Source organism: Balaenoptera borealis (genome assembly GCF_965194805.1).
Source record: "Balaenoptera borealis genome assembly, chromosome: 10".
In the NCBI taxonomy this organism is placed as follows: Eukaryota; Metazoa; Chordata; class Mammalia; order Artiodactyla; family Balaenopteridae; genus Balaenoptera; species Balaenoptera borealis.
In genome coordinates this window covers 83,190,993-83,209,543 of record NC_138874.1, presented here as the reverse complement: position 1 = coordinate 83,209,543, position 18,551 = coordinate 83,190,993, and the positions used below count along the sequence as shown (strand labels likewise).

General features: G+C 38.6%; 1 protein-coding gene across 3 annotated transcripts in view; it reads right to left on the bottom strand.

The window, feature by feature from the left end:
- Nucleotides 1–18,551, bottom strand: part of PCGF5 (polycomb group ring finger 5) — a 115,806-nt gene that overhangs the window by 31,996 nt on the left and 65,259 nt on the right. For 2 of the 3 annotated variants that reach the window (XM_082339642.1, XM_082339640.1), the window contains exons 3-6: nt 12,943–13,039; nt 7,039–7,094; nt 6,866–6,925; nt 4,248–4,396 (exon numbers count right to left, since the gene is read on the bottom strand). In XM_082339642.1, coding sequence (XP_082195768.1) covers nt 4,248–4,396; nt 6,866–6,925; nt 7,039–7,094; nt 12,943–13,039 — 362 coding nt within the window. The remainder of the gene's footprint in view (nt 1–4,247; nt 4,397–6,865; nt 6,926–7,038; nt 7,095–12,942; nt 13,040–18,551) is intronic. The other variant, XM_082339641.1, reaches the window with a different exon arrangement.

Genomic DNA, 18,551 nt, shown 5'->3' with positions numbered 1-18,551 from the left:
ATTTAGATCTTCCACCCATTTTTTGATTGAGTCATTTTTTTTTTTTTGATATTGAGCTGCATGAGCCGTTTGTGTATCTTGGAGATTAATCCGTTGTCAGTTGCTTCAGTTGCAAATATTTTCTCCCATTCTGTGGGTTGTCTTTTCGTTTTGTTTATGGTTTCCTCTGCTGTGCAAAAGCTTTGAAGTTTAATTAGGTCCCATTTGTTTATTTTTGTTTTTATTTTTATTACTCTAGGAGGTGAATCAAAAAAGATATTGCTGTGATTTATGTCAGAGTGTTCTGCCTATGTTTTCCTCCAAGAGTTTTATAGTATTTGGCCTTACATTTAGGTCTTTAATCCATTTTGAGTTTATTTTTGTGTATGGTGTTAGGGAGTGTTCTAATTTCATTTTTTAACATGTAGCTTTCCAGTTTTCCCAGCACCACTTATTGACAAGACTGTCTTTTCTCCATTGTATATCTTGCCTCCTTTGTCACAGATTAGTTGACCCTAGGTATGCGGGTTTATCTCTGGACTTCTATCCTGTTCTGTTGATCTATATTTCTGTTTTTGTGCCAGTACCATACTGTTTTGATTACTGTAGTCTTTGCACATATTTTAAATGGATGATTTTTAAATGTATATTTAGTCAAGTTCAGTGTCTGGGCATCTTCAGGGACATTTTCTATTGACCGCTTCTTTTCCTATATATGGGCTATACTTTCTTGTTTCTATCTGTCTCATAATATTTTGTTGAAAACTGAACATTTTAAATAATGTGGTAACACTGGAAATCAAATTCCTGCCTGCTCCTCAGGGATTGCTGTTGTGGCTTTTTCTTGTTTCTCATTGTTTAACAACTTTCCTAAACTAATTCTGTAAAGCCTGTATTCTTTACAGTATGTGGCCACTGAAGTTTCTACCTAGTGGTCAGCTAACAACTGAACAGAGATTTCCTTATACACCTGGACCCAGTTAAGTCTCCTGGTCTTTGCTGAGGGACTCTGTATGAGTTTTGGGGCACACCTCCAACACTCAACCAGGTTGTTGACAACTCTGCCTAAGTCTTCACTTCCTGCTTGTGCAGAGCCTCAAGGTCAGCCAAAGGTGACAGTTTAGGGCCTACTAGTTGACTCTGAAAGTTTTTGCCAGTTTTTTCACTGCTTTTATGGAGGAGCAAATTTTTGGCAGTCCTTACCCTACTATTTTCATTACCTTCTTGCTCTTGACTTTTGAACTGAAGTAGGTATACTGTATAAACAATACATGCAACTACTACACCACCACATTTGAGAATCTCATCCTACTGCAGAGGAATGAGATGGTTGAGAAGGCTATAAAGGAATGCAGGCATAACTTCTCTGTCTTTAAGCAGTATATAATCCAGTTTCAAGGACAAAACACACACCAAAAAAGAGAAAAGACAATATCAGTGCCTGGTACCTTTAGGAACAAAATAAATGCTGACTTAATAAATAAATGCAAGTCTTATAGAATTTCAGAAGGGATTCACTAAGGTGGAAAAAACGTCACAAAAAATAGAGGTCTCTTGGGTCTTGACAGCAGTCTAGGACAATGGTGAGAAGAGGGAAGAACATGCCAAAAAGGAAGGATTATTCAAAGCTTTAGAGGGTTTTAAATATTCTTAATACAAGCCTTTATATATTCTGGATGCAAATCCTTTGTCAAATATGGGTGCCAACTTTTATGTTGGTATTCACAAATAAATGACAATAATCATGTGTCTTGAGAGACAGAGTCACTGATGGGAATAATGGGAGATAAACTCATCAAGATAGGGGTTAGTGAAAGAGCTTGAATGCTAACACAAGGAGTTAATACTTGATTCTAGAATGTGGCAAACTATGGCCATGGCCCTCAAGCCAAATCTGGCTATCTGTTTTCATAAGTAAAGTTTAATTGGAACACAGCCAAGCCAGTTTGTTCACTATTGTCTATGGGTGCTTTAGTGCTAAAATAAGCAAGCTGAGTAGTTGCAACAAAGCCCACATGGCCCACAGAGCCCAAAGTACTTACTACTTGACCCTGATAGTGGCCATGAGTGCTTGCACACACTCAGGCTGAAGCCTCAGCCCTGGATAATAAAAGAAATTAAGGATACAGGAAACAGTTCAGACTACTTTCAAAAATCTAGATATAAGGTGAGCAGCAGTGGACTGAGGGGAATTTTGCAGGACTTATGACTGGTTGAAGGGTAGAAGGTCAAAAACGTCCAAGATTTTGAATTTCTATGATTGGTTGAAAGATAGTAGTGAACCAAATGTAAAATAGATAGCTAGTGGGAAGCAGCTGCATAGCACAGGGAAATCAGCTTGGTGCTTTGTGACCACCTAGAGGGGTGGGATAGGGAGGGGATATGGGGATATACGTATACGCATAGTTGATTCACTTTGTTATACAGCAGAAACTAACACACCACTGTAAAGCAATTATACTCCAATAAAGGTGTTAAATAAAAATAAATAAATAAATAAATAAATAAAACTTTAAAAAGAAAAAAAAAGATGGTAGTTATAATTGAAACAGCATGTTTGGAGTAAAGTTAGGTGGAAGTACAGGATAACGTATTTGTCTTTAAACATGTTAAGTTTTATGTATTAGTGAAACTCCCAACGAGGATACTGAAAGTAGTTAGAGATATAATATTTCAACTTGGGAGTGATGGCAGGTTTGGAAAGGGGGATTTAAAAGTTCTTTGAATAGCTGAAAACACAAAAAATAGAAGTGACCTCCTAGGATGACTGTAGAGAAAGAATAATTGAGTGGAGGACTAGGTATTAGCTATACTCACATATATAAAGCAGAAGACAGGAATAAGTAGTCAGTGGAGACAGTACAGGAGTGACCAGAGAGAAAAGAAAAGAAAAGGTGAGAATTGGGGTAGCACAGTATATGTCATGTAGGCTGTAAAAGTTGTTTTAAGAATGAAGGCACAAGGATGGAGAAAAGTCTATAAAGGAAAGAGTGAAAAGATAAAAAGTCAACTGGAATGGCAAAGCGTCCAAGATGCCAAATGGCAAGGGGTAGTTAATTTTTCAGATGAATTTCTAAAATGCAATGTTTTATAACTTTCATGCTAGAAATCCTGCAGAGAAGTAGACATCACATTTATTTATGAAGAGATATTCCACCTTTCTATTGACTTAATTTTCACTACAAGATAATAACTCATGTACTAGAGAGCTAAAGGATGATCATAATCTCTATTAAGAAAAACATCCACAAAAGAGGATTACAGAAATGACTGGGAATAAGAGAGAAATGTAAAGTTATTAAAAATTGATGAAAAGACTGACAAAAAGGAAAGGGTGCTGCACCAGGGCATAAAAGCCAATAGAGAAGCCTGGAAGGATAAATAGGTACAGTGGCCACTTCTCTAAATACTGCTGTACCCTATTACATGCCTTGTCCAACCAACTTCTCTTAACTAAATCAATTATCTTATTGTATTATAACTGTTTGTATGTGTAAGACCCAACCAAAAGTCCTTGAGTGAAAATACTTATTATTTACATCTTCACTGACTACTATCCACATAGTGGATAAACATTCATTGAATCACTATGCTAACACATATTTCTTTTTGCAAGATGCTGGGAAAACTTAATCAGAGTTGAAAAATTTTGTTTTTAACTTCCTAACAGGAAAATTTCATTAAATGTATTAGTAAAAAATTCAACTCACTGGCCTACAGATCACACAGAGGAAGTAAAGGAAAAGTTCACAGGTACTTTATGACATCCATCAAAACCAATTATGTTGTTCATAAAATGTATTAGCCATGACATGGATAGTTTTTTTGAATTGCAAATAAAAATAGAGAAACAAAACAGAAAATCAGAAGAGGATGAATAAAAGGTTGAAGATGCTTCCCAACATGAAATGATCTGAGTCTGAGTTGGTGACTACACTTAAAAAGGGAAAAACAGTGTATATGAACTCCCAACAAAGGTATAAAAGGAGGTTGAAAGAGAAATACAGGCGTGATTCTCCTCATTGGCCACTAGGTGGTGGCAGTGACCCAGGACGGTTCAGTTGTGAGGTTTAGAAATCAGGAGCCTGAAGTAAGCAACTGCTTGGCTATTTGCAGGTAAGAGACTGTCGGAGAATGACATTCTATTTGTTTATGTTAATAAAAATTTGAAAGCAAACATTCTGAAACAGTAGGAAAATTCATCAACAAGTTATGAAAGGTTTACTATAAAATGATTATGAAAAAAACAACTGTACTTGTCCACTCACCTTTACTACATTGTCCCCTGATTGTCCATTATTTCGTAAACAATCTAGACATATAGCAATTTGTGGGTCACTTCTGTGATAGTCTTTATCATCTTGATTTTCATCACCTTCTTCATCTACTTTAGGTTTGTCAACTTTTGAAGTATCATCTGTATAATTTAAATAAAGCTAAGTTAACTCAGTTGATTTTATAGTTAAGCAACACTATACTAACCATGAAAACAAAAATAAACTTTAAAAAACATTTCTTAACAGTTTTTGATGAAGAATAACTGAAACTTTTAGTACCTTTAAATGTCCCAACCACTCAACAATGGAAATATTTTTAAAAAACCATCAGTGACTTATGAACATAGCTGACGACTTCTAGGCTCACTGGGACATCCAAATGAAAGATTCAGGACTAGCTATATTTGGTCACAAAAATGACTGCCATTAGTGATGAGACCACTTACAAATGGATAAGATATAAAAATACTTCCAAATTCTATATATATTCAAAATTTAAAACCAAGTACTCTTTTCAAACTAAAATATTCTCTAAGTTCTCAAAATTTCAAATTATTAGATATTCATAAAATTAGCTAGTGAAATAAGTAGAATGAATTAGCTTTTTTTTTAACATGTATGTAACTGTGACATTAAAACACCATCAAAGAAATCTGAGTAGCATATTATAAACAAATGTATTTAACCTATGAAATACCAGAAGGCTACATATAATGCAACTATATATGTTGATTCATTCATTTACTGAGTGCCTTTAACTCTGTTAAGACTAAGCCTGAGGAAACAATATTGAAGCTGTAGTGTTACCATCCTCACCCTCATCGTGTCAGAGTATTTAGAAGGAGGTACAGGCAAGTAAAGAAAACAGACGGAGAAGTCGATAAGGACTTTGATATAAGAGGTAAGATAGACCAGGTGGGCACATATAACAGAGTTAATAAACCCAAACTCTGGGGTGAGGCAGAGATTCAGGGGAGATTTCCAGATAAAATGTCTGTAAGCTGAAACTTGAAAGAATTAGTCAGCCAAGCATTACAGTATAGAAAATCCCAGGGAAAAAAAAGACCACTTAGCTCCTCTTTAATGACTGTAGTAAAAGCATTACAGATGTATCATACAGGGCAGGTGGGTTCTCTCTTCTACCTTTTTATATAGAACCCACATAGACAGGAGCTGCCTTCTATGAACCAAGATCCAGCTCCAAGAAAAGGTCCAAATTCTTCACCCAAACTAAAGACCAAATATGATAAAATGCTTTAAAAAGGCAGAAATATGGGAAAAGGGAGATAAACACAAAGTAGGCTACAGTCCTTCGCTAGTTCATCTGTAAGACACACAGTCATGGACTAACCCGACCACATAGCTTCTGATGACAAGCCCTGGCTCCTGTCCTCTCGAAAAAGTAGTCAAAAACTGGAACATTCAGTCAATTTTTACCTATATTTTTAGTATAGAACTACTGTCTAAATTGCAATTTACACTTGGGTAAAACAAGCCTTTAGTTAAGTCATTTTTTGCCAGGCTTGGCTTCTTTGCCCGTTTCGGTGTTTTGATTATAGATTAAAAATAATCCCTTGCTACCTTACTCCAATCATTCAAAACTATTCTCAAACCTCCCCTGCTATATAGGAAGCCAGCCCTGCACAGTTAAGTTGAACTAAAAAAACTCTGATCCCCATTTTACATATGAAGAGAGAAAGCCATTTTAATGATATGTAATTGACAATCCTGTGAATCTTAAGGAAAAACCAGGGATGGAAGACTGAGCTCACAAGTGAGCCTATAAAAACAGACATACATCCTTGAAAGATTTCAGTGGTATTTTTAGGCCATCTTGAAACAAACCTCATATTTAATGTCAATAGGAAAGGATACTACTTCCTTATAATTTCAGGTACGTTGTACTTTTTTTTCTTTTGTGTGAATTATATACATACTAAAAACATTACTCTGCCCAGTAATGTTTGCCACTTTCCTTACTTATTAAAAATTACTGATTTCTGGGTCTCCTGGGACCCAAAAGGGAAATTTGGTCACTTAGCACAGGTGATGGGGAAAATTCCCATAAGTGCCTAGAAATATTTTTCAAATCTTAGGATATATAAATTTGCATCATCTGAGCTCTACCTATGAAAAGTTCATTCCAGATTATCAGAGCATAGCAAGATCCTCTGATCTGGCTCTCAGCTACATCCCAGTTCCCTCTCCTATTAAACATACAAAATAAAATAAAACAGCAAACGCCTCATTGTTTAGTTGCAGGCTATGGCTATTTCTTACTTCAGTCTCCTTTAGCTCTCCAGCTAATATTGCTATAATCAGCGGTCACTTTTCTGTTTTATCTCCTTTTTCTCTTCCCAATTTCCTCAATTTCCAATTACCTTCAACTGGACTGACTCCAGATTTACATGCATTTATATAAAAATCTCATGATTCTATATAAAAAGTTCATAATCAGAGAAAGGTTCAGAATATAAAGGGGTACATGAATTGTACCCCTTGTACAGGAGAAACTTGAGCTTGAAGAGAGAGATTAGTTCACCACAGCTACAAAAAGCTGACCCATTTGAGAGATTCCATCAGATATAGAAGTAAAAAAAAAAAATCACCTTGTCCATTTTCTTGAGGCTTGTTTTTCTTCCAAAATTCAGACTCACGCTCAAGTTCTTCTAATTTAAAAGAAAAAATTATAAAAGTAATAGAAACACAATCATGAAGTCTTTAACAGAAATGGTGATTTCACAAAACACAAAACTCTGCAAGAATCCAAAGAGCAACTTACGTTCTCGTAGTCCAGGGACCAACTTAAATATAATTTCCTCTAATGTGTTATCCAACCTTCCAAATAGGAAAAAAGAGAATATACAAACAATGAAGACATCAAAATCCAATAGGTAAACCATTTAAGATCTGCATCTCACATATACTACAAAATATAGAACATACACAGTTTTGGCACAAGTACCACACCCAACTGCTCTGCGAGTGGAGCACACCTATTTCCAGCCTGTCCTGGTGGAACACAGATTACAAAAATGGTCCCGTCCCCAGCTCTCTCTACAATCTTGCCCCTCTGAACAGGACTTTGATAAAGGGATGGAGTCTATTTCTCCACTCTGAGAATATGGGCCAGCCCTGAAACGTGCTCGGGCCAAAAGGATGTGGCACAGGTGACACTGCTTAGCTCTGAGCGCAAGCCTTATGATGCATATCACGTGCTTTGGTGTGTTTTCTTAGAATCCTGTCACCATTAGAACAAGTCTGGAGGACGTGACACTATGTCCAAGGAGCCAAGCTGCCCTGCTGAGGCCATCTCACACTAGGTCATGGACAGCCCAACCCGACAGGACAGAACCCAGGCTAGGATAAGCAGAGCAGCGACTGACCAGCCTCTGACTGCAGTCACCTGAGCGAGCCCAGCCAAGACCAGCAGACCCACCTGGATCTGTGAACCACACAGAACTGTGAGGAATAATAAATGCTTTTACTGTTGTGTTCAGCATGAAATTTAGGGGTGGTTTGTTATACAGCAATAGCTGATGCAGCCAGCTATTGCTTTCAAAATCTCTACCACAACTCTGGCTCTTTCCTATGAAAGAAATAATCTCCAGTCTTCTCTTCTGAGAAATTTAGACCATTTTTCCTAGATAAAAACCATAAATATTTATCTCGACATTTTTCTCGTCTCCTTTTCCTGCTGTATCTGAGCATAACTCTTCCTTTCCATGGCTGTCATTTCTTTATCTTGTCCTCCTGAAACACCCTTTCCGCTCATCTCCGTCACCCTGCTCAGCTGCATTACTCTCCTCCAACTGAAAACACGGATACGTTTCTCACATCTACAAAACCCCCAAACCTTGGCTTAACCTATTGTCTTTTCAAGCTGTTAGCAGATACGCAACCTCTTCTTCCAACTGGAAAAACTATGAAATCACAGTTGACATTATTTCTGTCACATATTTTTGCTTCTTTTACTCGACTGAACTCCTCAAATCATCCATAACTTCCATAATGAATAGATTTAAAATTTTTTTGAGAGCTAAAATTTAAAAAATCTTAATTACTTTTAAAGTCATTTTTCTCCTCATTGCTCTGCAGCAGTTTATCAGTGCTGCCTGACGCTGCCTCCTTGAAAATTTCCTTTCCTGGTTTTTCTTTTTTTCTATCAACTCCCTTTGTCCCCAAGAGATTTTTCTTTTCCAACTACCTCTACATCTGAGTATTCTCCTTTGCTCTGCTCTCTGCACCCTTTGACCTTTTCTACAGGCTGCCTTCCTTGAAGATCTCACCCACTTCTGTGACTTCAAAACTAACATATAGGCAGATAACATATATATACACACACACACACATTGCATCTCTCTGCTGAGTCAAGTTCCATACTTCCAACAGATGCTGAATATCCCAAGCACCTCCTTTTGTTCATATATGTCAAGACTATCTTATCTATTCTCCTTCAACAAAATACTGAATACCTCTGTCTTACTTTTTAAAAATTAAATTTAGAAATGATACCATATCATTCCCAAATAGGCTCAAAATGCAAGCATTATTTTAACCTACCTGTCTCTCCTGCTTCACATATTTACTCACCAAGCCCCAGACAGCTGCTTCTCAATGTTTCTCCCACCCAGTCTTTCCACATTTCCCATCCTTCCGTTCCCTCACTTACCACCCTATTTAGAGGACAGCATAGAGAGATTTCCCCTTACCTTGACATGCTCATGATGAATTTTCCTTAAGCACTAATTTGATCATTATTTGCCTGCTCAAGAACTAATTTCTTCCTACCACCTGGCTTCAAGTGTTTATATAACTTGAGTCCAACCTACAAAGTGTAACTGGTGCTGCTCTCCTGTCACTCTTCTCTAGCCAACTGACTTGCTCAATTATCCCCAAGAATGCCTTGCCTTTTCCAATCTGTTTTCCTCCCTCATGCTCTTCATCCTGGCTCAAATACTCTTTTCCAGTTCCTACTCTCCAACCAAGCTGATGTTACCTGATTCTTCAGGACTTACCTACTAACTCCTTCACAAAGTTTTCCCAGACTATTTAATAGTAGCAGTGTTGAAGAGAAGTATTATTTCTCTTCTTCTTAATATTTGTTTTATCAATGTAATACACATGTATAATTTACAAATCAAACTTCCCCGTAACCTTATATGAAAATACAACATTTTTATGCCCCGCCCTCTCTGTTCCTGATTCTTACAACCCCAGGGGCAACTTCTTTCAAATCCAAGCTGTTTCGTCTAGTATTTACTTTCATATTTCTATATATATGATAGATAGATAGACAGATGATAGATTAAAAAACAAAGCCATTCTTTCTCTGCTGTCTAGGTTTTTCTGACCTCCTTCTGTGGGAGATAAAGGTTTAGCTCTCTGATATCATCCTGCCATGCCCCTTTCCCCCCAACATATGTTTTCCCAACTCTCATCTTCCTAATAGTCTTACTGCCATTTTAAAAATAATGAGTGTTTACATGGTTAGGATTATCTAAATATTCACAGTGTACTCTGATTAAAGATATCCCCTCCTTCAACTTTTTTCTTTCCCTGGTGTTAGTAATTGCTTTCTTTTCTTCATCTGCTACATACCCATTCCCAAATTCTCTGAAAGAATTTCTTCTTACTATGCACAAACGGTTCAGGAATCACCTAGTTCCATTCCTGTCCCCGTGGGACATCACTCCTCACCAACGTCATGTTCTCGCTGCCCTCGCCGTCCATTCAGGATTACCCCACAGCAGCCGTTACAGCCACAGCATGCACGCACCTTTGACTCCCTTGTCCCTCCCTCACTTGCTCAAAATCATTTGGTGTGACCACACCACCAGTCCAATCCAGCTCTCCATCACCTTCTACCCATGGGCTGGAAAGCCCAACCACACCCCTTCAAATTCGTAACTACAGCCCAGGTGTGCCTTTCAGGTTGCCAGGACTCACACTACACTTCCCAGTCCATTTATTCTCTTACTTTCCTGGACAACACACTTTCTTCTCTCGCCAACCCCTACACCTGCCTTTTCCGTCCTTACTCTTGGCTGATAAACATCTTCTCCTCAGTGAGACACAAACTTGCACAGACTCTGACCACCACATCTACCTATGGCATCTGCACCCATGTCTACTCTGCCCTCCTACCTGCTGCTACACATGACCTGTATGAAGCCAGTCTCTTCTATTAGATTTCACTCCCTCTCAACCACCCAAGAACACTGCTTCAGCAATGCCCCCTCTCCCCAACTCTCCTATTATTACCTTTTTGCTCTTTCCTGGATTAGTCCCTTCACACATGCCATTATTTCTCCCACATCACAACAAAATAGAAAAGCCTTCTTGACTGTACTTCTCTGAATGGCTACCATCCCATTTCTTTGCTCCCACTCCCATTTGTGGCAAAACTTGAAAAAGTTGTCTATACTCACTGTTTCTAATTCTTCTTCCTCCCTTTCTCTCTTGTAACAATCCAGTTAAGTTTTTGCCTCACAGCTCTACTGAAAGTGCTCTTGTCAAGGCTGATGACCTCCAAGTTGCTAAATCCAACTGTCAACTCTGTCTTCACCTTACAACATCAGACACAGTCCATCACTCCCTCTTCTTTGCTTGGCTTCCAAGCCGCACACTTGGATCTTCCCTCTCCTATACTGACTGTGTCTTTTCAGTTTCCTTTGCTGGTTCTTCCTCCTCTCCCTGACCTCTCAATGTTGGAATGCTCCAGGGATCAATCCTTGGTCCTCTACTCTTCTCTCTGCACTCACACCCTTACATGATCTCATCCAGTCCCACAGTTTTAAATACTGTCTACATGCTGAAGATTACCAGATATTTAACCCCAGCCAGACCTCTCCCCTGGAATCACAGACATGTATATTCACCTGCCAACTTCTCTCTTCTCTGAAATGATTAACAGACTCAACTTGTCCAAATCCAAACTCCCCATCTACCTGTCCCCCAAACCTGCTCTATCCTTAGTCTTCCTTAGCTCAGTTAATGACAACCCCATTCTCTAATTGCTCAGGTCAGAGATCAGGTCCACAATCTCTGAGCTCCTGGCCCACTACCCAGGCTCCCTTCCTGCTCCTCAGACAAGCTGCAGGTGCCCTCCTAACTCCTGACTCAGGCCGTGTGCACGGGCTGCTCCCCTGATCTGAAACAGGCACGCTTTCCCCAGACTTATGCATGGCTAATTCCCTCAGAGACAGCAATTCTGTGCTCAAATCTCACCTTCTCAATGAGGCCTATCCTCACCATTTTATTTAAAACTGGCATCTGTCCCTCCCTTCACACCCCTGATGCCCCTCACTTGCAGCACCTTCTCAGAGCTGCTGATTCAGAGGGTCTGAGGCAGGGCCCAAGAACTGTCGTTTCTAATAAGATACTAATGGTTTGGGGACCACACTTTGAAAACCAATGGGCCAGACATTTACTTATAGACAAATTATTCCAACTATAGGCACTAACATAAAAAAGAAGTCTAAAATGTAAGACTTGCAAATCCAGACTTACAGGATGGCAAACATCACATAGAGATGAAGTTAATAAGGGCTCTCTAGAGAATATCTAATTCTGTTTTTCAATGGGTACTTTCCTGAGATTGCACAGTTGATCTATGGTAGAGCTATGATAGGAACAGTGGGAAGAAAACGGGCTTAGTGGTGAGGACACCTGGCTTGTAGCTGGGAAGTGACATTTGAGTTTGCTAGGACCTTAGGCAATGTTGTCACTTCTATAAATTTCAATTTCTAATCTTGAAAAAGGATTTGGATTAGGATCTTATGTAGCACTTCTATCTTTAAAAATATATGATTATACTTCTTTATATTATTACTATTTATTTGGTATAATGATTATACCACTAAGTAAATGGTAAAAAGGTAGTCATTTTAAAAATTCTTTTAAATTTTACATGAATGTTTGTTTGTACACTCTTTTTGAATATATGATACATTTTAAAAAATTAATAGTATCAAGGTTAGTCTCCCTGACCATCAGGTCTGCCCTCTTTCCACTACCGTGTAGCTCAGCAAATATAGAGTATTTTGTAGAATATTAAAATACTGAAAATAGGGGACTTCCTTGGTGGCACAGTGGCTAAGAATCCGCCTGCCAGTGCAGGGGACACAGGTTCGAGCCCTGGTCCAGGAAGATCCCACATGCCGCGGAGCAACTAAGCCCATGTGCCACAACTACCGAGCCTGCGCTCTAGAGCTGTGAGCCACAACTACTGAAGCCCGTGTGCCTAGAGCCCGCGCTCCACAACAAGAGAAGCCACCGCAATGAGAAGCCCGCACACCACAACGAAGAGTGGCCCCCGCTCGCTGCAACTAGAGAAAGCCACGTGCAGCAACGAAGACCCAACACAGCCAAAGATAAATAAATAAATTTAAAATACTGAAAATAACTACAACTTAAGTAACTTAAGCAACTTAAAGTAACTTAGAGCCTGAGATAAAGTTATAATTTTTAACTTGGAAATGTGTTTCTTAAATATTTAATATGCACAGCCTTATTTTTTGTTTCCTCTTAATAAAATACTTTAAATTGAAATAAAATGCTTTAAAATGAAAATCATAAAACCTACATTAACTGAGTCAAAGAGCTAACGAATATGATGCATAATAAAAATTAAGAGTTTATATAATTTATTTAAGTTAGTTGAACTAAAAATACATTTACGTACCTCAACATTTCTAACGGGTTTGTCTCATGAACCTGGTTGCCACACCTTGGACAATCATTGCTGTCTTCAAAGTGCTGGACAATACAAGTCTTACAGACTGAGAAGAAAAAAAGATGTTAGGTTAAAATACATCATTTGAACTTAATGTAATTAGAAATAGTCCTTAAAAATTATCTACTACATGTAAAATGCCATTCTTTAATCAATAAAACCTTAACATTATAACACTATAAAAAAACCCAACTGAAGTAAAGCCTACTGCCACAATACAAAAAGTACAGACTATTCTGCTTATTGTTTTTCTTAAATATATTCACAAGCCAAACAATTTATTCATAGCACTATAAAAAAAGCTGATGCGTTTACATAAAATGATAGGATTTTCATTTAAAGAAGTAGGACAAGGAAAGGTAAAAGCTGGTAAGTCAAGCCCATCCTGTCTTCTCCAAATAAAAATCAAATCTGAAGCACAAAATCTGTGTAAATTAAAGATTCACTTTCCATGCAATGTTGAAAAAACTTGAAAATCTAGTATGTTATCTTTAGAGATTTTAGAAATTTACCCCCAAACTGGAAATATGAAAAATATATATATTTTTAAAATTTATTTATTTATTTATTTATTTTTGGCTGTGTTGGGTCCTCGTTTCTGTGCGAGGGCTCTCCCCAGCCGCGGCGAGCGGGGCCACCCCTCATCGCGGTGCGCGGGCCCCCCACAATCGCGGCCTCTCCTGCTGCGGAGCACAGGCTCCAGACGTGCAGGCTCAGCCGTTGTGGCCCACGGGCCCAGCCGCTCCGCGGCATGCGGGATCCTCCCAGACCAGGGCCCGAACCCGCGCCCCCTGCGTTGGCAGGCAGACTCCCAACCACTGCGCCACCAGGGAAGCCCTGAAAAAAATATTCTTGTTAAAATTATCTCAAAATGAAATAGGGCTAGAAAGTACTCATAAATGTAAGCTTTGAACATACAGAATCTCAAATTCAAATATTTATGTGTGTGAAATTATTAATTACAAAACCATGGATTTTCTATGTAGCTCTATTTAGAAGACTGATGGTATCTGCAGATGTGGAACTCACGGATATGGAGGGCCAACTGTAAGGGACTTGAGCCTTAGAAGATTTTGGTATCCAAGGGGATCTTGGATAAATTAGCAAAATTGATGGATGGCAAAATAAAAATATACATATTATAAAAAAAAAAGCTGGTAAGCCTGCATTTATTTCTTTTACTAAAAGTTTATCTGAATGCAACATAAATAGTTCTTAATAATACTTGAGAGTTTTCAGTATGTCTGGATTACTTTTTACTGGCAGGGTGCTCCTGGGACAAGCCAGGAGCTACAACGGAACTCCTGGCCTGTGCAGAGTATGAGGAGTCTGTGCTCACAGACACTGTAATTCCAAGGGGCACGAAGTATGGGTGGTGACATCAAGCTGGTACAAAAGCACAAGAGGTAAACCGAAAGAATGACTGAGAATCTGAAAGGGATAATTAAGATTTTAAATAACGATTATAAACAAAGACACCAGAAATATGATTTGTGGCTTTTCGGCCACAAGCCTATACAGCCTATACTGTAATACTCCAAATAATACTCCAAATAATACTAATCTTTCTGGTTATGAATCTCTCCCACCTTTTCCCTAAGCTTCTTACCTACCAACTGTCTTGCTCAAAAACCTTTGACATATTTACAGCATCTGAACTGTAAGAATTTTTCAGTCCAATTCCCTATTCCAGTACTTCCTCCTGCATTTTATTACCCTGTGTAATCTTAAATTTTCACCTGGTACTGATCAGCTCCCCCTTTTACAACCCCATTACAAACTACTTTCCCCCCTCCTTAAGCCCCACACTATCTAAAAGAAGTAAAAGTTTAAGTAAACAACTGATCAAGAGTAAACACTAGGATTCCTACCACTGAGATTAGGTCTGAAAATTCAAACACATCACACATACTGGTCAGAGCAACAATGGTCAGGGAAGAATTCTCCTCAGTAACTAATTTTAAAATGATCAATACATACAGAGAATAATATCTTGGTATTTCCTTTCACTTATTTATTCATTGATTCAATAGCCAAGCATTGTACTAGAAGTTGGGGGTGCAGGGGTAAACAAAACAAAGTCCATACCCTTATGGAGCTTATGTTCTATTTGGGAAGTGAAAGAATTTTAGTTAGTAATAAGTGATATTTACAAAACAAACAGAAAAATGATAGAGTGGGTGTGTGTGCGTGTGCAAGAGAGAGAGAGAGAGAGGGAGGGAGGGAGGGGGAGAGGGAGAGGGGGGGAGGGAGAGGGGGAGGGAGAGAGGGAGGGAGGGGGAGAGAGGGAGGGAGGGGGAGAGGGTGAGAGAGAGAGGTAGAGAGAGAGAGAGAGGGAAAAAGCACGAGAGAGAGCGCACACGTGCGTGCTGGGGGCTGGTAGCTATATGTTAGGTAAGAGTGATCAGGGTAGGACTTCCTAAGAAGGTAACATCTGAGCAGATTTTTTTGTTGTAAGAGTACACCCGAGTCCCCTATTCTCTACCTCTTTCTACCATGACATACAGCTATTACGGTAACAACCCTTTACTATAATTCTCACAAAATTTGGATGAAGACAGTATTAGAAAACCTTAAAACAGAAAAAGCGTAGATATGAATATATCTGTCCTCCAAATTTCTTGGCCTCCAAAACATTCTAAATGTCTTTTAAAAAGTTAATGTTTGGGAGGGAGGGCTGCCTTGCTAAGCCATACTGAGGTAGAAGGAAAAAAAGCTCAATTCTTTTGCAGATTGCTGGTATTTGCTCTTTTCCCAGGGACACTAGATCAATCTCTGAAATTTGGGAAAGAAGGCAAATAGTACAGATAAGAGGCAAGAATGAAGGGGTATTATAAAGCCCGATCTTGTCCTGAATCTCTGATCCTGCCCTGGGGCTCTGTTGTTCAAAAGGTTTATCATGCTCAAGGTATTCAGGAATTCCTGGTTGTCTACCGGCCTTGGCCAAACAGAGAGGCACATGACCTGCCCAGAGCAAGTCTTCATCTGGGTCAGCCAAAAGGCTAAGGGCAGGAGCCTATCCTCCCAGGGGCAAAGATATTAATCTAGGTTGTTCAAGAAAGAAATGTGAGGCTCATTTGTCCAGAGGTGCACACAGTTTCAAGAATAAGGCTGCTTAAGGCCAAGGCAGCCCCAGTGCTCAGGGATGCTGATGGGGCATATTAATCTGTATTCTAGATCTGGACGGTCCAACGTGATAGCCACTAGTGGCATGTGGCTCCCAAGCACTTGAAATGTTGCTGCTTCAGGTTGAGATGTGCTGTAAGTGTAAAACACATGCCAGATTTTTAGAATGAAAAAAATCTCATTAATAATTGTTATATTAATTACATGTGGAATTGATAATATTTTAGACATTGAATTAAATAAAATATATTAAAACTAATTTCATTTGTTTTTTTTAAGTGGCTACTGAAAAATTTAAAATTACACAGGTGGCTCACATTTTATTTCTACTGAACAGTGCTGAACAGAGGGAGATAGAAAGCCCCATCAGGCGGTGAATTTATTTTTCACACCAACATTTGAGATACAGTATCTTATTCTTCTTTTGCAGATGAAGGAGAAGAGGTTTTTACAAGCTAGGTAACCTGCCTTCCCTGATGAATGGCAGCATAGAGACTTGAATCCAGGTTTTCTGATATGAAATCAAATTTTGCAGATTAAAAAAAATGTTTTTAACTTTACAAAGGAAAAGAATGTAATGTAGAAATACCATCCCCCCAAAACATCTTTAGCATCTCTGCTAAATCTGACCACCAAGTAAACATGACAGATAAGCCATCCCATAGGGCATAGGAATTAACCTTACTACATAAAATATTACATTAAAAGAATTTAAAAAAATTTTTTACAGATGCTAAGGCCCATAATTGTCTTTAATTAAATTTTTTTCAAATAGTTTAAGAGAAAAATTTAAGATGTTGAAATATCATATTTTTACTCTAGTTTTCTTTTTTGTTCAGATGATTTGGTGGTGGATGCCATCATTTTCATCATAATCATTAACAATTAAAAGGTTTATGTAACAGGTACCACCCAAACACTTCAAAATATATTTAATTTGACACAACTTCATAATTTAATATTCATTAAAACCCCATTAATTAGGTAATATTATTAGGCCTCTTACAGATGAAGAAACTGAATAGAGAACTTCAGCAATTTGCCAGAAATCATGGAGCCAGTAAGTGGCGAAAGCCAGGATTTGAATCAAGAGCCCATTTTCTTACCCAATGCATACCTATATGCTACATTGTCTTCTAACTTTATATCTATATATCTAAAGTATACAGAAAAAGAATGCCTTATCCCTTAATTTGGGAGCCTTAAATATGTCCACTTGTAGAATTAGAACTCCTTTTAAACTGAATATTTTGCACAAAATAGCCCTTTTAAGTAGCTTATATATTCTTACAAAAAAAAATTCTAGAAAATACATCTCCCACATGCTTTTAAAAGCTGTTAAATAAAGCACAAGCTTATATAAATTAGAACCTAAGGAAATACAGGCCAGAAGTTCAGTGAAACTGAAAAAAAAAAAAAGTAAAATGAGAATTTGCTTTCCCTTAGACGCTTAAAAAAAAACTCATCACTACAAAACTGACCTTTGATTCTTAGTTTATAATTTGGTTTATACAAGCTGAAAAACACATTTTAAAAATATCTTAAAGATTTAATACTAAGCTGTCTAACTGCTCAACTGCTGTACTGGCTAACTCAACTGGTCCAAGAATGATGTTTTAAAAGGTCCCAGTCTGCGGTTAAGACTGTGTGTGGAGACCAAGGAGAGACTTCATCCTCACCAGGCACTGTATAGAGAGATGCTGGAGCCAGCAGAAACACCTGGTCAGAAAGGGAGTTAGGCTCACCAAAGATATCCCCAGTTGGAAAAGCACTTAAATGGTAACAAGTGCTAACATTTACTGAGCATTAACCAAGTATCAGGCTCAGGGCTTTGTGTGGCTCACTGTATGGACTGCTATCATCCTCCTCTGGCAAAGGAGGAGTGCGATACCGGAGAGCCTGAGCAGGCTGCCCACATCTGCCCAGCCGTGTAGCAGACAGGGCACCCAACCCCACGCTGGATGTGCGGCTCAAGGCCTAAAATCCAAACCACTACGCAACACATCTTAAAATCAGTACCATTTGGTCCCGAGCACCAGGATTTCATATTTTTAACTAATCTTTATATTTAGCTCATCACAACCATCATTAAACCATTTGGGCAGCCAAAGCTTACTAAGTGAAATCGTTCCTTTTACCATGTCTTAGATTTGAACTAGGTTGTTATACAAATTAGCAGGGAAAGAGTCATTGTGTCATCTAAAGCAGTGGTTTTCAAATTCAGATGGACACCACAATCACCAATGAGATTTTTTAAAAGAACGTATTCATGGTCCCCATCCCAGACCAATTAAAGCAAAATCTCTGGGAGATGAGCGCCAGGACTCTAACTGTGCAAAGCGCTCACCGAAGCAGCCAGAAGACAACCGGGAAAACCCCGCCACAAAATCCTTCCCGGCTACTGCCTCAGTGAGGCCGCCCCATTCCAGGAT